Below are 20937 nucleotides of genomic sequence, written 5' to 3'. Positions count from 1 at the left end.
GCTTAATTTGTAGTCTCTCCTCATATTTTAGCAGAAGCGTAGGAGAAATCCTTGATCTTTTAAAGCAAAAACTTCTAAAACTTCAGTGGGGCAGGATATCCTCTATAGTATTAATAGTCATCTTTGCTGCAAGGCTCTTAAAAAAATTAAGCAAAACTTTCTCTCACTGAAGCACACTGAAGGCATGTATCCAGTCACTGTTTATTGAAAAATTTAATCTTAAATGCATATTCTGTAATTATGGTGCATTTATTTATAGTCTGGGAATGAAGATGTGAGCATAAAGCAAACAGATTGAGGGAAAATTAATTCAACTGGTTTGTTAGAACTGACAGATTTATTAATGAAAGATGGCCAAAGAAATAATATTAAAAATTATAAAGGAATTCAAACCTTTTTTGAAACTCATATACCAATCCCATGAGTCAGACAACTTATCTGGGGCCAGACCCACACATGATGTCATTGAACTTGTACCTAGTATGTATGCTGTACAGGATTTCATACTCTGTGGTCTGATTTTCATGATAAATGCACAACCTTGACTGTATTTGAGCTGAGCTGAGGATCTTTCTTCAGTTCTAGGAACTTCAAAATTTGATTGTCCTGGTTTTCGGAGATATAAACTATTTCAGTGCAGAGCTTCTGAAAAAGAATACTTGGGGATCTCTCATATTCAGAGAGGAGGAATATCCCTAGAAGAAAGCTGAAGAGCTTCTACTTTAGTTTCCACTAAAAGTTATGTACAACTACTACTCCAAAGTTTTAGTTGCTGTCAGCAGATCCAGTTAAGTTCTTGACAGACCTACATTGTAATAAATTCGACTTCACATCCGTAATTTTCAGATAAATCAATGGTGGACCAATAGTAATAGACATCAACATCATGAAATCTAATAAAAGATTAGGCAAAAAGACTTGAACATCTTATACTTCAAATCTCCACAGTCTCACTTAAGTGTATTTTTGGCATAGCTTAGAAGTCAAAGTTTAACATTTTAGCTATGTAACAATCAAAACAGAGACATTATATTGCACACAGTTGTCATGCTAGTCTAAAAAAAAATAAAAAAATCACTTCAACACTTCCTTAAGCTGTACAAGTTTTTATGACATGCTATAGTTCACACACACAAACAGTCATCACATACCTTACATACTGCTACCACTACCCCACTCTGAACTGTATTGTTTGATATCATCAACTAGTTTTAGTTTCATCTGTCTTAGAAACAGATGATCTGGCTTAAGTTGCAATTCTTTTTATTGCCTTACACCTTAGTACTGAGCTGCTGTGTAACTTTATCCAATCTAGCAGTGAAGTAAAAAAAGAAAACTGACAGTGACCTTTTCAATCCTGCTTCCGCAATCATATACACACAAGGGTAACTATATTCCAGCAGAGAACACTGGAAATGAGTCATAAACATTTTAATAAAAAACCTGACCATTACCTGAGTGCTCACAAATAATGCATCATTCTAAGGATAATAGAGCCTGTAAATTGGTACTTCTATGGATGAAAATATTCATGAATCAACTTCTAAGGTATTTGACAACACAGTATTTCTTTTGTTTAAAACCATGCTGCATAAACATCAGTGACATCCTGTGATTAAAAAAACCCTCCATTCTTTACAATTTTGGAGGCTGTTATTTCATCTTGCCACAAGTAAGAGCAATAATTGGCTGGTTCTAATGGGCTTTGCCCAGACAGTTAAGACATTCACCGTCCTCAGGAGTGGTATCGATTGTTAATTACTTTGCCGATGGAATATTGTGATATCTTTGACAATACAATTCACACTCTGCATTTTCCTTGCTCCTTTTTCTCCGTCTTATCCATTTACACAGCTCAGATAAGTGTATCACTGCATGAGTACACAATACATAGCACAACAGACCCCCAGCAGTGACTGCATACACTACCATAACCCAAATTATAAACTGGGAGATTTCTTTTATAGGTATTCTTTTCTCACTGATTTAGTACAATTGCCTTTCATTTCTCCAACTACAGTTTAAAATCCTGTCCTTAGCAGAAGCCCCGGTGTTGATCATTCATGAGGTAACCGAGGTAATTGCTATGCTAGGGACTCTGAACCTTCAACCGACTTTGTGTGGTTGGCCATCTGTATACACGCGATCCCGCTGAGGTCAACCCAGGTGCAGTTCTCTTCTGAAAGCAAGAGCATGGCCTCACTTGGAAAGCTGTCAACAAAATGACTTTGCTTCTCTCCTTGATTCTACAAAGCCCTGTTTGTACTTCTGGGTGTTTGTATTAATTGTCATTTTATTATTTTCTGAATCTAGAAAGTATATGTATCCCACTAATTCTGAGCTGATGTAAATATGTTCTACTCTCAGGGAAAATGCGTTCAGTGTGATGTAACACAGGAATTTTTTCATCCAGGGTCCCATGTGTTCACTGAACCAGAAAGGAATTTTTTAAAACTTATCTTCACTGAAAATACTAATTCATCAGAAGATGAATCAGAAACTTTTCTCAGCAATGTACTTGTATCTACAAAAGTTTTATCAAGAAAAGTTTTTCCGGACCAGATGAAAATTTCTTGTCAAAAGCAAGACCAACACCAAAACAGCAACTCTTAGTATCCCTGCGAGAGTGGTGGACAGTTTAAATCCTTCTCTCACACATGAATAAGACTGCTGCATTTCAGGTGAGTACTTCATCCTCCAAGGTACAAAGTTATTTCATGCTCAGTGAATACTTGATTATGAAATCACAGTAAAGCAGCTTCAATGGGAAAGGATAACAAACAAAAAAGGACTGAACTGGTACTTCTGAGAAAGCCAGGTTTAAACTCCTGGTTCAAATTAGGCAGTACAAGGTTTTCTGTATCCCAGGCATGTGTCCCTAACACAAGTATAGGAATTGCCTCATGTAGAGCTCTTCTCTTCACAAGGGACACCACAAAGCCTAACTTTTGTCCTAGCAGAGATCAGAAAAAAAAGGTCAAATCTCAGAAAGCCGTGCTAAATGAGAAAGCCATTTCCATTGCTTGTTCTTCTTGTTACTCGGCACCTGAATCACAGCAGAAAATAAAGCAGCTATGACAAGCTGCTGTTTATGAGGACAAAGTAATGAGCAGAAAGATCTTGTGCTGTGGGGGTGGCATCTTCCTGACACGACTTTGATTCTTGAAATGACAGTTAAAAAAAAAAAAGAAAAAAAAAGAAAAGAAAGCAATTCAGTTTAACTGTCTGTTCTTTCCAGAGCAGGTAGATTTTGTCATTCAGGTCTAACGTTCCAAGAAATCCGACAGCAATGAATAACACTTTGCCAACTTGAAAACTAGTTTGTTCAGGATTTTAGAAAACCTGGTTTCTCCATGAAAAATGTTACACAAAGAGTTCTGGCCACAAAAATGATCTGCATTAATTGAAGCCAAACACAACATCAAGGCCACCACGCAGACTTTACAGGGGAAGGCTAAAAGTTCAGGGCCAATACAAACAGCTTCACATTGATGTGCTTTCTAAATCTTTCAGTCTTGCCCTGACCAGAAGAGAGTGAGGCAGAGAAGACCACGGCTGCCCCATCCGTGCCATTCAGTGAGACCTGCAGTCTGCAACACGAGCTGAGAGCAGCTCGTGCCGCTGCACAGAGCAGCTCCGTCCTTAGGCCCCTGGTTGCAGAGTGACTCATCCGGGCTGTGGCTGCACTCGTGCTGGTTAGTGACCACTTGAGGTTCTCCTTCTGGCAATAGTTCTGGTATTATCCTTATAGCCCTATTCACATGACAACCTCAGTCTTCAATTTAAGTGTCTAGAATATACATTTCTAATCCTCAATTTTAAAGAAAACAGGATGAAAAGATGCATTGTGACAGTAACTGCATGGGAACCAGAAAAAATAAACTCATCCCTGTCTTATTTAAAAAATAATCCAAGCACCATCATTTTGTAATTAATTACAGTTAGGGGCGTTTTTCAGCCTTGATCAGGGCTTCTCTAAGTTCTAGCTAGCAAAGTTCTTATTGTTTTTGTTTAATCTCTGGGACTATTTTTCACAGTCTCTGGTATCATTTGCTGAAAATGCTTTCTGTCCATTTTAAGATTGTCCTGGGCACTGAAGTAAAGCCAGTCATGCTGAACAGTGGTCTATGGAGAAGGGACAGCTGCTCAAACTGTTGTAAATCAACACAGCTCTTTTAAAGAGATGCACAAATTTACAACATTTGAGGATCTGGCCCTGGTCATGAATTTGTGAGAACATTTCCATAAATGTAGAGTGAGTCAGGAAAACCAGAATGTACCATCTGACAAGAAAGTACATTTTAAGTTACTGATATGCTGTTAATTTTTAAGTAGCAGATAACAGAATATAAAGTTGCATGCATACTCTGAGTTTTTAGTGTGGCATTTTGTCTGTAGAGAGACTCAGCTCTGAGCCTTTTTATCTGGACATAATCCCTTTTAATGTCTTCTTTCTCCAGAAGGCCATTCGTTGGTGCACTGTAAACTACAGAAACCCATGCAATGTTATATTCTAAATAAGCAAAGCACAAGGAGAAATTTCATATAAATTAAATTACATTAATGTACCTGAAGTATTGCACATGAATAGCTTGGGGTTATTCAGAGCATCTGTTGTCAACTCCATCTAACTTACACACTCTGAATCACATCATTGGGCATCTCCCTCATCCATTGACTATACTGAAAATTTAAGAGTCTGAGTCTGATCTGTTTAATTACATCTAAGAGAGATTCTTAAAGTAGACCATGGAAGGTAGCGTGAAAAATCCTTCATTGTCAGAAACTATTTACCTCTATGGATCACCTGGCACAATTTGTTGCAGGACTTAATGATGGTTAAAATGACTTGAGCTAAAAAAGAATGTGAGGACTGAATATATTCTCTGCTTTAGGTGAAATAGCTCCTCAGCTCAATGCATTACAAAAACAAAAAAAAAATCCCCAAAATTTAACACAATAATAATTTTCTTTCTCTAAGATGCACTCAGATTAAGAACAGCTTTCCTCTGGACCTATATAGCTTAGAACTTTGATCTAAAAATGTGATCCAGTTTCTTATATAATCATTGTTCCCAGGGCCTAACACTATAAGAAAAAAGAGAAAGCCTCTTTCAACTACTACAAAGCTTGTAATAGAAGTGTGGCTACTGGAATCACCCATTCCAGGTAGAGATAAGGGTAGCTGATTTTAAAATTGCAAAGAATACTTAAAATACTTTGCACGTGAGAGGGGAACCTTAACCCAAAAGTTTTAAATGCATGTGGTTTATAGGAAAATTAAGGACATCAAGAACCTTTGAAAAACATCTCTTTCCTTTTAGGAGGTGACACCAAATTTCTGGTTATAACTTTAGGAAATTACATTTTTAAATTATGGCCTCAGATTTTCAGTGACATCTTTTTGAGTGCCCCAGAAACAATTTATATATTTGTTGCAACTGATCTTATGTGGTGAAAGGCATGTTTTGAAGCAGAACTCTGAAGGAGTGGAGCCACAGCAATTTCTTTTGTTCACAGAAATGTGTGTTACTGTAAGGAGATTTTGTACAAGGAATAAATACTCCCAAATACTTCAAATGTATTAAAGAATCTCTCATCTCTCTCTCTCTCTCTCTCACACACACACACACACACAAAATCTCAATTTTTACATAAACCTAGTCACAAGCCTTAACATTCATGCCTGGATTACAACCATCAGAAAGTTCAGAGGCTTGCTTCTTCATAAAAATAGTGAGGCAGCGCCTCAGCTGCTACAAGCTGCTGAAAACATGCAAATCTCACAGAAACACTAAGTGCACAAGCTGTTTATAGAATCTGAATTGAGATCTGATTTTAAAATCCAGGCAGCTCCGTGTGGAGCATGCGGAACATTTGATTCTGTAGCTCTGTGTAGTGTTCAACTTTCTAGACATACTTTAAAATGTAGCATTTTATAGGCTCACATTGGGGTTAATCATTGTCAAAAGCAAAAAAAAAAAAAAAAAAAGTGTGGTTGCTACAGGTTGTATGTCATTTAGATAGCCATCAAGCTGTGCCCAGGAAGTTACTTTTGAGAATCGGACACAGTATATCAACACCTCATTTATAGGAAGTCAGAACTTAAATGTCTGTGGACAGAAATACTTAAACTGCTTGATACAACTTACAGCCACATCTAATTACTTTTCAATAAAAAACAAACCAAGCACAGAAACCATTCCTCCTACACTCTATATCATTGTGGGAGGGAGAATATGATTTTAATTTCTTTCCTGTGCAGAAGAGAGACAAGCATAGGTTGCAGCTTTAAAGGGGATTTGTCTGACATACAGATCATGTGTTATTTCTGGACAGAAGAGAGGATTTCACCTTAAATGAATACAGTACTAAATGGGTAAAAAAAACCCAACAAATTCCCAAGAAAACAACAACAGAGAAGACTTACTGTCTCTTGTGCTGTTCTTCCTGAACCTTTCCAGGTCCACATTTGGGGGTCTGCTGGGCTTCTGTGGGGGCTGGCCCAGTGTGAACAACGGGGGCAAAGCCTTCCGCTTAGGGGTTGCCAAGTTCTTGTCTCCATCCTCTTTTTCTTGTGACCCACCCGATAACCTTCCTGCAGCAAACGCAGTGTTTGTCTTAAGGAACTTGGAGGGCGATGAACCAGATTCTTCCTGACTGATTTTGTTGAGAAAGATATTCTTGGCTGCACCCACTCCCTTTTCTTCAGGCTTTTCTTCCACATTTTTGGGGGTGACTTGAGATGAGCTGGACCAATTACCAGTAGGTTTCAGAGCCATGTTTGAAAAATGACTGCCTGCAGCTTCTGCAGCATTGTTACTATCTTTGTCTGTTTCCTTTGCTGCTATAAATGAGTTTATTTTTGGTCTTGGGCCTGATAGTCCTTTATGCAGAAAAGCATTTCTATTAGAAGTGTCTTCATTATGGGAGACTTCATGATTTACAGAAGGTTTCTGTGCCAGAGGTGGTTTAGAGAAAGGAGGCTTGGGCTCATGTTCTTGTGTTGCAGCAGTGAACTTTTCCTTAACTCCAGCTACTTTTGAAAATACTGTTGGCTCATTCTCCTGTGATGCAAAATTCAAATTTGGTTTGGGTCCCAAAGGCTTTTTTTCTTTCTCTTGAGGAGCAGAATTAAGGAACTTGTTCCCTGGAGGTTTTGGATACAGAGGCTTTGGCTCTTCTTTTGTCAAGTCACTGGATTTGGTGGGGGCCTTAGGGCATCCAGCTTTTCCATCATTTTCTCTGTTAGCTGCCTGAAGCTGAACCCCAAACCTTTGTGTCACTGGTTTCAAATGTGGGGGCTTAGGATCCTTTTCTGTTTTATCATCAACTGGAGGCTTGACCCCCAAAGGAGGCTTAGAATGAACAGGCTTGTGAAAGGTACTGGGTCCTGAAGGAGAAGCTGCATTTCCTTGACTTGCAAATTTCTCAAGTGCTGCTTTCCTTGCCTGTAATCCTGAATGGACGGGTTGTCCTGGGACTTTGAAGGGCCGGCTGTTTCCAGAAACATCCTCTGTGGGGCTGTTACCTGCGTTAAATTTCGCCATGAGTGCCTTCACATCTGCCTTGCCATCCTATGATCATAGAGAAGAAAAAAAAGAAACAGCAGCAATGAGAAAGCCTCAGTTGCAGTGTTCACACATACTGTACTTTAAAGGGTTTCCTGGTCTGAGGCTCGCAGTACTACTGATTGGCTGTGGAGATATTGTAGCACATCTTCCTGTAGGGCTAAAGAAGCTGAGTATTTTGTTATATCCTTGCTGTGGTTATACAATCTTTTAAAATTTTCAGTGCAGGTACTGCTTTTAGAGGGTGGTCATTCAGCTCCTTTTGTGCATATTATAATTTCTGTTTATTTGTGGAATTGGGAACTGACACCTGTTAAATATATTAAAAATAGCTACTACTTTAAAAATAAGGTATCCTTAAAAATATATGAGACTCCTGAGGTAAGAAGCATAGACTGGGTTGAAATCTGGATTATGTACCAGACTACTGTTATTTCTGCCAGCTCTCTGGAGAACTGAAAGTTCCTTTGTGAAAACAGAAAGTCTTCTGGTTTGGAAGGGGACTCAGTTTTTCTTTCCCTTCTCAGCAGTTTTCTTCCCTGCTCTTCCCCACCTCCCCCTCTTTTGTCCTTGTTTCTCTTCTCCATTTTGAATCTGAAGACAGTGCATGGGTAGACAGAAAATCAAAATATATGGAGTAAAACAGCAAGAAAAGACAATCAATAAACCCAGATACTGTCAAAAATACTTAACTTCTTGGATAGAAAGAGAAAAAAGGTGAAAAATTCTAAGGGGGTGAAACCCAGCTTCATTTTAAAATGTTTTATTTGGTCAGCTCTATTCAATACCTTTCAAGATCAGTCTTTAATATAAGCAGAGAGTAAATGCTCAATATAGTTAATGTTTGGTGCAATTACTTCAAAGTGCAATGAAGGATCAGGGCCAAGGGAAGGGAACAGGCCCCACTGCGCTGGGCCGGGGCCACCTTTGGGTGCTGAGGTCCCTCAGCAGCAGGACTGCTTTTCTGGCAGCCAGTGGCAGCCGGGGTGTTAGCAAATATGCTGACATATAGGGTTCACAGCTTGGGTTAAGTAAGATCTGTTTTGGTTGTGGGGGGTTAAATTTAAGGTATAAATGGTATGGTAAGGTAATAATGGTATAAAGCAGGGATGATATAACTAGAAAGAGCTTTGAATCATTTGTTTAAAAGCAGAGGACTATCACTACAAAACACAAGAAGTAAAGGGCTGAACAAAAATTTTAGGAGACAGAAGGAAGAACTGTGTCTTCACTTGGTAGTGCAGGGCACAAGGTCAGTGGCAGTGCACGTTCAGTCATATACCAGTTTTAAGTTCATTCACATGAGCTTCTGAATTGGGGTTGTCAGCTTTTTTGCCTTTTGTTTGATTGTACCACATTACATGAACTGTCTGTCATGTAGGAATAGTTTTACCTCTGACTTTCATGTCTTTTTCTTTAAATTTGCTATTTTTTCAGTATCACCAGCAAATGCAGTCATTCCAAACTGTGTATTGTACTACAAAGACACTTATAATAAAGGCAGCCATAAGAAGTGCTAGACTGATATACATGAAACCTCTCCCCAGAGCACCAAATCGTTATCTCTTTTGCTCATGTAGGGAAGGGAGGAAGTTCACATTTACTATAGAGATTATCAGGTTTAAGCTATCTACTGCTGGTTGGCACACACACACGTATACCGCAGAGATACATATATGTTTCATCAATCATTCAAGTTTTCCCACATAACACTTCAAAAGGCACTGCTTTTACCCACCTAAGCAGAAAGTTAAGCTAATTGCAGTGCCAGAAAGAAAAACAAAGCTTTCTAGCTCTGATCTCTCTTGACGCGTGCTAATGCACTTTTTTTTTTTTTTAACTTCTGTAACAAAATCTTAACCATCAGAAATATTAAAACTTTCCTGCAGTGCTTAAAGTCTTCAGGACTTGTAAATGACAATCTGATCAGCTGCTTCACCAACTCGGATACATTTATTCCTATAATTTATGAAATAAATGGATTCTTTTGTTGCTTGTTCCAGCTGAAATTTAAGAAAATTTACTGTGTTAAACTACAGTAATGTGAACCTTCTGGACAAGAGACATTCACCAAATAGCCCTAGTGGAAGTTGGAAACATGGCTTTGAAGAAAACTTTTCTTGCTATGACCTGTGGTTTCTGAGCAGTCTTCTGCATTTTTGCAACAGCAACACCAATTACATCAATACATGCTTTCAAATGCATTAAACAATTCACTTTTGCCATGTTAAGACAGTTTACTTTCTCTAAGGCCTACTGAGGTTAATGTATTTCTTTTAATGAATCTTTTCCCCAGTACTGTGAACAGACCCCAAACCTTTCCCAAGCCATGCAAATGTACAAGTTCTTTCTGGAGTAAAAAGCATACATAGCTAGTGGGGATGTGCAAGGCTTACAATCAGCGATGTATCCTCTCTCATTTACTCACAGTGAGCAGTAAGTAGTAAGGATAACAATCTAAGAAGAAAGCAGGAAAATCTGTGAAATCTTTCTGTTTCTCTTTGATATATGTCGTCAATTCCCCTTTTAATAGGCTTGCTTTATGTTAGAAACCATATTGTGGATTCTAATGCCTGACCTGACTGGCCAGGTAGACAGATGGGGAACTGGGAAAAAGAGAATCTTGTATTCATGGCTCTGCTCGTAGAATAATCCCCACACTTTGTTTCCTTTCCCAGAAGGGATAGCAGTTACTTATTCTATTAGCACAAACAAGAGGTTGTAGTTCAAGAAATGGGAACTTGAAAAGATTATGAGGTTAGATTAAGTTAACCCCTACCCTTCCCACCTAAAGGTGAAGTGCCTGTTGGACAGAAGAGTCTCATGCAATAACCGGTTGGGTTATTTTCTGAACTTCTTGTTTGCAGTCTATTGGGAAACTCAAAGCAAAATATTTTGGCCTTTCAGCTCCTGTTCTGAACTGGAAGCAGCACACAAGGTGCACAATATTTGCTTTGAGAGGAGCTGGTTGCATTATTCAAATGTATTTGCTCAAATCAAGAACAGTTTTTGGTTCTCAAGCCATGAATTCAGCTAGGAGATTTGTCTACGCAGCCCTTTCTCAGCCTTCCATTGCCTTTAACAAGGCCCCACACAGATACCAGGATACAGTTGTACATAATTCTTCCAGGACTAGATCTTAATTAAACTTCAGTGTAAACGATTGCAGTTATCCTTTATTTTCAGTACAGGTGCACATTTTTGCATAGAAGCACATTATAAAGAGAACAAAAGAAATAAAAAGGTACTAACTCTGTTTTTCTTGAATTTACTGTGAATATTTCAGTCCCTACTAGCAGCCTGATTAGAAAATTTGGCATAAATATACTCTCATTATTTACTTTACAGTCTCAGTGTAGTGAAAAGATCATTTCACATCAGCTTCACACACATTTCACATCCCCTTCAAACAAATAGCAACACTGGATCAGCCAAAGGAACAGCAGACATGTATGCATGCAATCTTTTAAGCAAATGTTTAAGCAAATATTAAGCAAAAGTTTAAGCAAATGAAAGATATGTAAGAGTTGACTGTACAAGAAATGTACAATTGTACAAAAATACATGCAGACCTGATTTATAAAGGAAAAAAATTTTTTTGCTTCTCACCTGTAAACTTTTTCCTTTCTATTCCCAAGTGATGGGGTCTATACAGTCCTTTAAAAAACTCAGAATCTTGTAAAGAAAACAGATCTTGATGAGTTTGCTGGAAACTAATGAAAGAAAGATTAAAAAGCTATAATTTTCAGGAGAAAAGTGTGTATGCTCATGAATTCTATGACAGCAAAAGATCCACAGCAGCTGGTAACCACTGAAGGAACTGAGCTCTAAGCCAGGGACAAGATAAATAAGGAACTGTAAAGAAAAGTCAGGGAAAACTGCAATTGAAAGTTATAGAAAAATACAGATCTGAAAATTATTTTGCAACATAGAGGCCTTATTTAGCTTCTGTTGACATTACTGGATTTGAGGGAGTTCAGCTGCTTGCAGAAGATACTAGTACCTTTTTGAATTCATGATAAATTATTGCTTGACTGTTTCCTTTTCCAGACAGAGAGACTTCAGAATTATTATTAGGCAACACTTTTTTGTTTCCAGAAGAGAGAAATAATTTCCAAGTTGCTTTTCTTCCCCCTTAGTCTAGTTATAATCACCGGTTAAAGAAGACTCCCTCTGAGTGTGCTTTCAGCATTTGGAAAGTGGAGCTTAAATGTTGCAATACTCTGTACCTATGAATGTAGGTAGAAGTACTATGAAAAGAAGTCAGAAAGACAGCATCTGCCCAAACAAAAAGACTTGCTGATACAATGGTTGATATGCAAGAGAAATGAGCCCTCATCAGACACTAAATAATGAAGAAACAGACTATTCCACCCTCTGCTTTCTGGTATTTTTTAGAAGGCAGACTTCAGGGATGGAGAAGATGGGCAGAACTCTAAAGGATTCCCTGAAGCAAGACCAACAGGTTCTATTTTGTCCTGACAATGTCTTCATAAACATATCTCCAATACCAGTAAGATGAAACAAGCGTATTTGTGAGGATATGCGACTGTCAAAATTAGACAAGGTAGTGCTTGGTGCTCCAGTCTGTTCACTCTTCAAGCTTTATATTTTCCTTTGTATAGTACTTTACACTTCTGTTTTCCCTCTCCTGTCACTGCTCTTTTTTGCATCTTTTACCGTAAGACCAACTACATCCTATTGCAGCAACAAGACAGGACAATATAGTTCATCCTCTCCAGGTCAGACTGAGACCAGGACAGTCAGATGACATCCCAGCCTGATCCCAAACTATTGTTGTCACAGCCAATGCACCAGGCCAAAGCATCTATCCATGCACGATCATCTCTCCATCTTACGTCCTGATAACTTCAGCACAAATTCTCACTTTCCTTTCCTTCCTTCTTTCTAGTACTTGCCTATGTCAAAACCAGAAAAACTACCTACTATTGGCAACATATCCTTCAGCAACTGAAGCCTGGGAGCTTCTGTTTTCCACCAAGACCTTCTGTCCAACAGAAACAGGTTAACTAATATCCCTTCTGAAAAAGGATTTTGATAATTTTTTATTAACTTGGCTTAGCACAAGCACAAAGTTTCACAATATTTAATGTTTGGGCTTTTAAAATTATTTTTTTTATACACTAATCAACAGATTTCAGACTACTGTAAATTTCCTAGCGAGTCTGCCAAGGAATGAAGCAGATAGATGCCTCTTTACTCAGAAGCCTATTTGCATGTACAGCATGTACAGTGACTGCCTAATGAACATCTTTCATTTTACTCTAGTTATTCTGCTAAAGTTAATGTAACACCTGAGTTCTGAAACAAGAAAAGCTTGAGTTCCTGCTACTCAAAAGTTCCTACCATTATTTCTAGAAATTCAAGATCCTACATGATTTTAAAGGAAATTTTGTGCGGTTTTTAGCCATTGAGTACCATTCTGACTATCGGCTGGAAAGAAAAATACCTTCCATGACCCATTACAAACAGAATACATACTTAAGTTGATCTCTCAATCCAGAGTAAATTAAAAAATACCCCACCCACCAATGAACCAGCCACAAACAATAGAAAAGGAAACACTAAAAGTTGCCTCTGGTGACACTATTTCTGTTATTCTTTGAAATGCAATGATTGCTTAAATTAGGACTGCTCTTAGTAAAATTTCAGGGAACCAAACATACTATTCTGAGAGAGAATAGGCCATTTTGTCAACTTTGCATTGCCATACGTTATCATCTTTTCAGCTCTACAACTAATTGCAAGTAAAATCTACAATTAAAATTTCCAGGTATATGAGGTTCTGTGTAATACCTTATTATATGATTATAGCTTCTCCTGGAATTTTGTGTTTTATTTCTAAGACAAATAGGTACAAAAATTTACCTGGATTCCTCAAAGCTCTCCAATATTCCAATATAAAGGTGGAGAAAACTGACTCCCTCAATGAGACAATCCAGTAGTTTATCACCTTAACAGCCTGCTCTGTTTGCTAAGAGCTCTATTTCTCAGCAAGGGTTTGCATCAGAATGCTGCTTGTGGATTTCATTACCATGATCAGCAAAGAAAACTGCTCTCCTCAGGATATTAGGCAAGAAGTGGTGGGAGAAAAGGGAACTAAAATGTGTTCAGGCTGCTTGGCTGCTGCCATCAGCAATATTCACCATGTCATATCTAAAAGCAAAGTGAGCAAAGTGAGCTCCAGTTACACATTTGCCCCATATTGTAGAGTCTTGTGAAGTTACAGTGGTGCATACAAGCTTGCATCTTTACAGAGTAAGGGCTAGTGAAATGCTGATGGTAATTCCAAACATAAAGACAGGAGCTGACCTCTTAGGTCATCAAGTCTAGTCCCCTGCTACTGCCAAGAATCACAACATGCATACTCACTAAAGACATCATCTAATGTGTTTGTTTGCTCCTGCAATTGCTATTAGGATCACAAGAGATTCTGCTGGCCAATTTTTTAAAGCTTTTGCTTTATAGATTTTTTTTTTTGAAACAATGATTGTACAATTCTTATACCTTTTTGCCTCTGAGTGCATTATACAAATCAAAGACTTTAAGGATGATACAGGATAAGAAGATCAACATTGAGAAAATAAGTTTCACAAGGAGCTTTAAACATGCATTTGAGCTGAAGATAAATCCAAACCACAAAGGCGGAACACTCTACTAGCTACAGCTCACTGAAGTTGCTGGAGCTCTGCACGGGGATGATGTTGCAGAAGAACAATTTTGCATCTTTGAGCTTCATCAAGGTTGTTTGACCCTTTCTCATTGTTTATCACTTTTTCTCCTTTTACATAACTTGCTTAGCTTTTTTTTGAAGGTTTTTAGATGTCAAAATAAAGCCTTGGAAGTACTTGATACTTCCAACTTAATTTTCCAAAGCTTCTACCTTAGTTCAGAAGCTTATTAGAGTGTTGGATGAAGCTTATTTTAGTTAAAAAACACTTCTACATGCTTTATATTTTCCTCTTGCCAATGATAACTATTTCTTTTGTTGGACAGGGCCATTTTTTTCTCAGTGGGATAAATTCAGTTCTGAGTCTAACTCTATGCTATTTATTCTGCTATTCACTGTATTTCATTTTTAAAATCATATTTTCTGTGGAAATAAACAACACTAATGATAAAGCATTTATCATTAATCTTAAGGAGAAATTAGACTTTGTGACTGTTGCTGTTTTCGTTGGCAGTCTCCACAACTGTTTTACAGTGCTAGCTAAAACAATATAATCATTTTACACTGGTAAACACTGCTGCAAGGGTTTGCACACAGTATCAGCACTAGGCAAATCATGCAAGGATCAAAGAAAGAGCTGCTCTTTGCAACTCTGAATGCTAGACAGTTCTTCATCCAGTGCACAGAAATAAATATATTCTTAATTGGTAGAATACTGCCAAGAATATAAATCTCAACAAACACAACAGAAATAACAGTTTATACTGTGAAACTGCTCTGAAAGTTGCCCATTTGTAATGTCTACCATATGCTCCATTTTACACTTGCAGGTACAACTTCCCAGATCCTCTCTGTTTTTTTCCACTTAGTTCTGTGGAGGATGTTAGTGAGTAATTTGGAGAATTAGCTATTTTTAGAAGAATAAAGAATCTGAAGGAATTGATATTGTAAGGACAAGACCTGCAAGCATGGAAACAGCCTACAGCTATTTTGCTTTTTGGCATTCTTCACAGAAAAAAAAAAAAAACCCAAACGCCCAAAACAAAATACACAAGATTATACATTCCAGTACAACATAGCAACAATGATAATGCCTTCTTGTGTGCGATGATGCCATTCCAGACTCTGCATAGATCAAAAAAGGCATCTAAATCCCAGCATAACAATGGCTTGCTAGTATTCCCATGTGCAACATTTATCACTGCAGCCTTAGGTTTTGGGTTCTCTTTTGTATCAGGCCATTTATTCAGCTCTCTATTTCCACATACCTTGGGGAAAATTAACTGCTTCAGAACTAAATCTGTCAAAAATAGAGGAAAGAAAAAAAGGGGGGAAATGGCCTCACTGACTTACACTGCAATAAGTGCTAGTCCATCTTTTTAAGGGATCTTTCATGGACTGATATTGTCCTGTGCTCTGAAACAGTTTGAGATGCCAGGTAGTCCCATCTGAACACCTTTGGCTTTGAAATTCAATCCAAAATGAAGAATATAGTTAGGCTCTTGTTACCTCCACAGCTGTGTTGGTATCACACAATGACGTGGCATAAACTGGAGGAGTGAAATGATACAGATAAAAAACCCTTTTTCTTTCCATGTTATATTAAATCTGAATCATTTCACTGACCCTGCTCTACTGAATGATCCCAAAACAGGCAAGACAGCATAATGGAATTAGTGGTGAATAAGGGTGGGGGAAGAAAAATACAGAAATGATTGGATGGGGCAGGTAATACTTAAAACATATTAAAAAGGTACATGGGAAAGCATCATTGGACAGGTGCATTAAAGCAAGTTTGACAGTCCCGTTTCTATACCAGAAGAGTGTTGCTGTGTGTGTAATATACAATACATGCAAACACATGGAGTCCTCAAGCAAGAGAAAATCCATTTTTGTACAGTTTTTCTCTTAAGCTTCTTTTCCTGTCTCTTCCTCTTCTCACTGCCGTAGTACTTCTGCCTCCTAGTGGTAGAGCAGGAGCAGAAGCAGAAATGACATTTTTCAATTGATAATCTATTTGTATGTATTTGCACTCAGCGAGCTATAGTCTATCTGGCTTCATTCCTCTCGGGGGGTAACATTTCACGTATTCCAACCTCTCCAAAGGACAGGACAAAGAGAAAGAGTTAATTTACCTGCTTAGAGCTGCTGTGCCACTCCTTGGGGACAGCAATTCAGGGAAAAGGTGTCATCTACCTAACTTCAATGACAGGTAGCCACAATAACTATCTTGTTACAGAATCGTTTTGGAAAATACCCAATTTTCAGTAGAAACTCGATATTCCTGAACACTGGCATGAGCTGCTGCCTGCGATTACTACAGTACACTATGAAAACTAACATTTCCTGTAGGGATGGTCTATGTTATCTTTGTGTCTGCAGACAGGGATAGATTTCCTGAAAAATGTGCTGTTGCATTTTCATTAGGCTACCATTTCAAAGTGGTTTTTAGTATTTCTGACAAGTTTGATGCAGTCATGAGGGAATTAACAGAATTCTGTTATGTCTGCATGCACTCTCACATACGTAGCTACAACTGGGCTATGCACATCATCTTATTCTTTTTCTGAAATGCTTTCCAGCTCGTATTTGTGGACAGGTGACACACAAGATCAATTCAATGCTTTTTCTCTTTTAAATTCTCATAATTCAACCTTTAAAATCTTATACTGTTGAATATTATTACTATATTTATGTTTTTTCTGAATATAGGGTACAGAAATGTTTCCACCATTTAGATTTCTTTATACTAGAGGAAGGTAGAATTTGCAAATTCAAGAAAGAAGGCAAAAGACGATGAGAGTCTCCCTACCCCAACTACGCTTGGTAAAGGACACATTTTTGTCACTAAGGAAAACCCAGCACACTGCAGAGTGTCACAGTCATTGTGTGTGCCATGTGTATAAGATGTTAAGCTCCTGGTTTTTTACTTGGATGTATAAAGTGTAATAAATCACTCCTTAGAAAGCATAGTCCATACAGCAAAAACATCTAAAGCTACTGAAAGGCACCTACAGTACAAACAGCCTTACACATGAAAAACAGAAGTCTGTTTTTTGTGACTTCACCACAGTAGGAAACTGTTGTCCCAAATCTTAGGCAATTCTTCTCTGAATGCGAAACCTGTATTCAGATATTAATCCTCATATTCCACTCTCCAGCTCATCTCAAGTACCCCATACCCTTCCCTACATACTTGGTACTGTCAGTGTCCCCCTACTGCCTAACCCCTGGGGCTGCCCCTCAGCCTCTTCCCCCCCCCGGCCTGCAAAGCTCACTTATGCAGTGGACTCAGACTAAGCAGCTTTTGAATTAGGCCTTTCTTGTACTGAAAGCTTCAAAGTTTTTGCTAATACCAGTGCTCCTGTGCTTGGCAAGTGTGGATTTAGCAGCAAAGTACAGCTGGAATTGAAAGTGGCGAGGCAGCAGAAAAAGCTTGAGGCAGACAGAGCGGCAAGCTGGGCCTTCGCTAGATTGCCTGTAGACACCAGAAAATCCTCTTCAAAGCGCAGGGTTCACCATGGCGCTAAGCGGCCTCAACATGCACAGATGCAGCTCCCAAAAGCGCAGGCTCGGTGCCTGGCCTCCACAGACTCACAGGGCTTGTCCCACAGCAGTGTTACCCCTTTCCTTCAGCACCACCTTCATCAGTCCCACCGCACACTGCAGGCTGAAAACCCCCACAGCTTGTGCCCTGCTGTGGGCCACTGCCAGCCACCAGTGGCAGCTTAATTAGACAATCTAACAAGATAAACTGCAGGCGATGTGTGTATAACAGTGACGGCTGAATTTACCACTGCCAACTCCCAACTTGGGAGATTAGGACGTGAAGAGGGCCCCACTGCAGTCCTGGCAGCCATCTTGGTGAGGGATGCAGGTCAGGCAGCTGCTGGAAGCTGGGGGGGGGGGGAGAAGATGACGGAGATTGAGCTGAGTGGGAGCAAGGAGGGGCATCGCAGGGCTGAGGGAACTGGGCAGGGGCAGTTTGTGGGGGGAGATGAGCTCTAGCAACTGGGGCATGCCCTGCCAGCGGCTCCACCTCAGGGCGCGTGGGGCTTAGCATGGCAGGAGGGCCCCCAGATGTCATCGGGCAGGGCTGCCTGGAGCCTGCGTGCCCAGCAGCGTGGGGCGGCCATTTTAGCAGCTGCTGTGTCGGCAATGGCGTAGTGTCTGAGGAGAAGAGAAGAGAGGAAGCTTGATCTGGGGGGAAGGGGAGATGGTGAGGGAAGTGAGGGAGGAATCGGCTTTCTCAAGGAAAGTTTCAGTTTCCTCCCCCATGTACCCTTTTGAAAGCGGTCAGGCAGGGGGTTATCCACTGGCCTGGCTTCCCCCCTCAGCATCCCCCCAGCAGCTGATACCAGGAGGAGGAAGAAGTGGAAAAACAAGAGGAACAGACAGCATTTGCAAAAAACCCTCGACTTCCCTTTCTCCTCAACATGTCCTCCCCCCTCTGCCTGGGAAAAAAGCAAATGTGCAAGAACATGCAAATCCCTCACCAGCAGTTGCACAAACTCTATCGGGGGGGGGGGGGGGAGTGTCCCTGGGCTCCCCATGCTTTCACACCCAAACTTCTCACCGTCCTTTCCCACCCCATTGCATGTTAAACCCCTGTCAGCTCTTCAAGTCTCAGCTGCTTTTGGTGTTGAGAAGCAAAACAGAACCCCTTATTTCCTAAAAAGCATCCCAGCTCCAGGCAAGATCCTGCTCTCACTCTTTGCCCCTCTGTACCAACTCACCTGGGTACATAGCACTTACAGCTGATGTTTGTGTTTCTGTGGGGTCTGGGTAGGAAAGGGCCTCTACCCTTGAAAATATCCTCCTTAAACCTCTGAAGAAAAGATTTCAGGTCTGAACAATTTAGGCTTTGTTAATGTCATCTTGTGATTTCTTACCAAGGGTTGTTCTGTCTTTTCCCTAGCACTGAATTAGAAAGTAAAATGTGAAAAGTGAAAAAAGTGAAAAACCTACACGTGTAGGTTAATGCCCAAGTCATATCAGAAGTGGAAGGTTGCTTTTTCTTTAAAAAGTTGTTGTTTTTAAAAAAATCACAAAATCAGATTTTCATAGTAGATTTTGATAAATAAAGCAATCTCAGACAAAGTTAAGACTAAAATGTGTTTTAATGAAATGCAGCTGACATCATTCTGCACTTCAGGTGCTCTCAAGGAAGTACTTGTAACAAAAACTTCCTTTAAAAAAAGCTGAAAAATTGAAAACATCTGAAACAGGGAAAAGGGAAGCTATGGTTAAACTCTGAGTTGCCAGTAATCTTTCACCATTCTGCCTCTGCACCCTTTTGTGGTGCTTCTGTGGTAGTTAATATTATTTAATATAACTGTAATGATTAATGATTTTAGAGTCTCTTCTCATGGTCTCAGATTTTAATACTTTGATTTCCATATATGCTGTATTACATGTATTTTTATGTACTAAAACATGAAGGGGAAAAGCCAGGTTAAAAAACTCAATGCAGTTTAAGATCATGTAATAGAAATGTCATGTAAGATCATGTAATAGAAAATTTTATGTGTTGCCATGATACCTTCTCAGCATGTTTTGTCAAGTCAGTTTTCCCAGCCAGTCACACAGCTGAAGAGTGTGTGTTTTTTATCTGTGTACCATTAACAGATTTCAGAAAATATGGTTCCTTTCTCATCCAAATCCTGTGATTCACTGAAGAGCTGGATAAGAAGGAAAACCCTATCCTCTACAGGATAGGATCCTCTCCTGGAGCTCCTTTTTTTGCTGCTCATGTGCTAGGAATGATTCAAGAAGGGTCCAGCAAGAAGCTGCAATGTAGAGCTCACCAAACACCATGTTCACCTGGGTGAGACACTAATCTCTGATATCATTCTGTAATGTCTCTTTTTTGGCACTAATGTAGTACTTTCCTGTGGGGAGTGTATACAAAGGTTTCTATTACATCCTTAATTGTTTAATGGCAAACTTGTCAACTGATGAGAACTGCACAGAGCAGGAACTAATCTTAGCAGTGTTTCACAACTTCAGTTACAGTAAGTCCAGCATTAGATATTTTTGTCTATCTTTCTTCAAGCTTTTTCAGTTTCTTGTTCTTTGAGAAGCTTCTTAAAAAACATTGCTGATACTAATACCTCCAGCTAAATTGCAAAGGCCAGAGATGGAAGGGTGCTGAGCCCTTTCACAGATTTTGTGCTTCAGGACCCTTTAATGACTTCTGTGTAGGTTCTCTGCTCTTGAAGTTCGTAAGTGGTATGAACCCATATGGAGCAGTTTCTGAAAAGTGATGTGTACTATTGGCACTGTGGGAACTTCTTCAAAATGGAACATAGCAGTGACTCTCAGCTTTGCTTGCGGTTGGTTCTACTTGAACTCTATCTCCTCCTCACCTGAACTGCAGGATAAAGTGCCTCCACACAGGTAATTAGTGTGGTGAGCAAATGGTTGAAGAGAGCCTTCATGCAGGCAGTGTGGAAGGGAAGGTGTATGACAGGAGAGTGAAAGGAAGAGGACAGCAAAACTTCAGGTCCTGCCACTGTGCAAATGGAGTTTAGGAATCCCCCATGTAGGCCTTGCATGTTTTCTTTCCTGCTGCAGACCCTTTCTACTTACTAATAAATCATCATTCATCTGTTTGCTACTCATCCTACGCACAGGTTCTGCAACTCCTACTATAAGTCAACAGTTTAAACACAC

At 39.4% G+C, this 20937-nt stretch overlaps 1 protein-coding gene across 3 annotated transcripts in view; it reads right to left on the bottom strand.

The window, feature by feature from the left end:
- The window catches only part of FYB1 (FYN binding protein 1), a 71760-nt gene that overhangs the window by 39601 nt on the left and 11222 nt on the right, over positions 1 to 20937 (bottom strand). For 2 of the 3 annotated variants that reach the window (XM_067315499.1, XM_067315500.1), the window contains exon 2: positions 6431 to 7577. In XM_067315499.1, coding sequence (XP_067171600.1) covers positions 6431 to 7577 — 1147 coding nt within the window. Of the gene's footprint in view, positions 1 to 6430; positions 7578 to 13460; positions 13532 to 20937 lie in introns of those variants that run through there. The other variant, XM_013961025.2, reaches the window with a different exon arrangement.

This window comes from Apteryx mantelli, chromosome Z (assembly GCF_036417845.1).
Source record: "Apteryx mantelli isolate bAptMan1 chromosome Z, bAptMan1.hap1, whole genome shotgun sequence".
Lineage (NCBI taxonomy): Eukaryota > Metazoa > Chordata > Aves > Apterygiformes > Apterygidae > Apteryx > Apteryx mantelli.
This window is presented reverse-complemented; position numbering and strand designations above follow the sequence as displayed.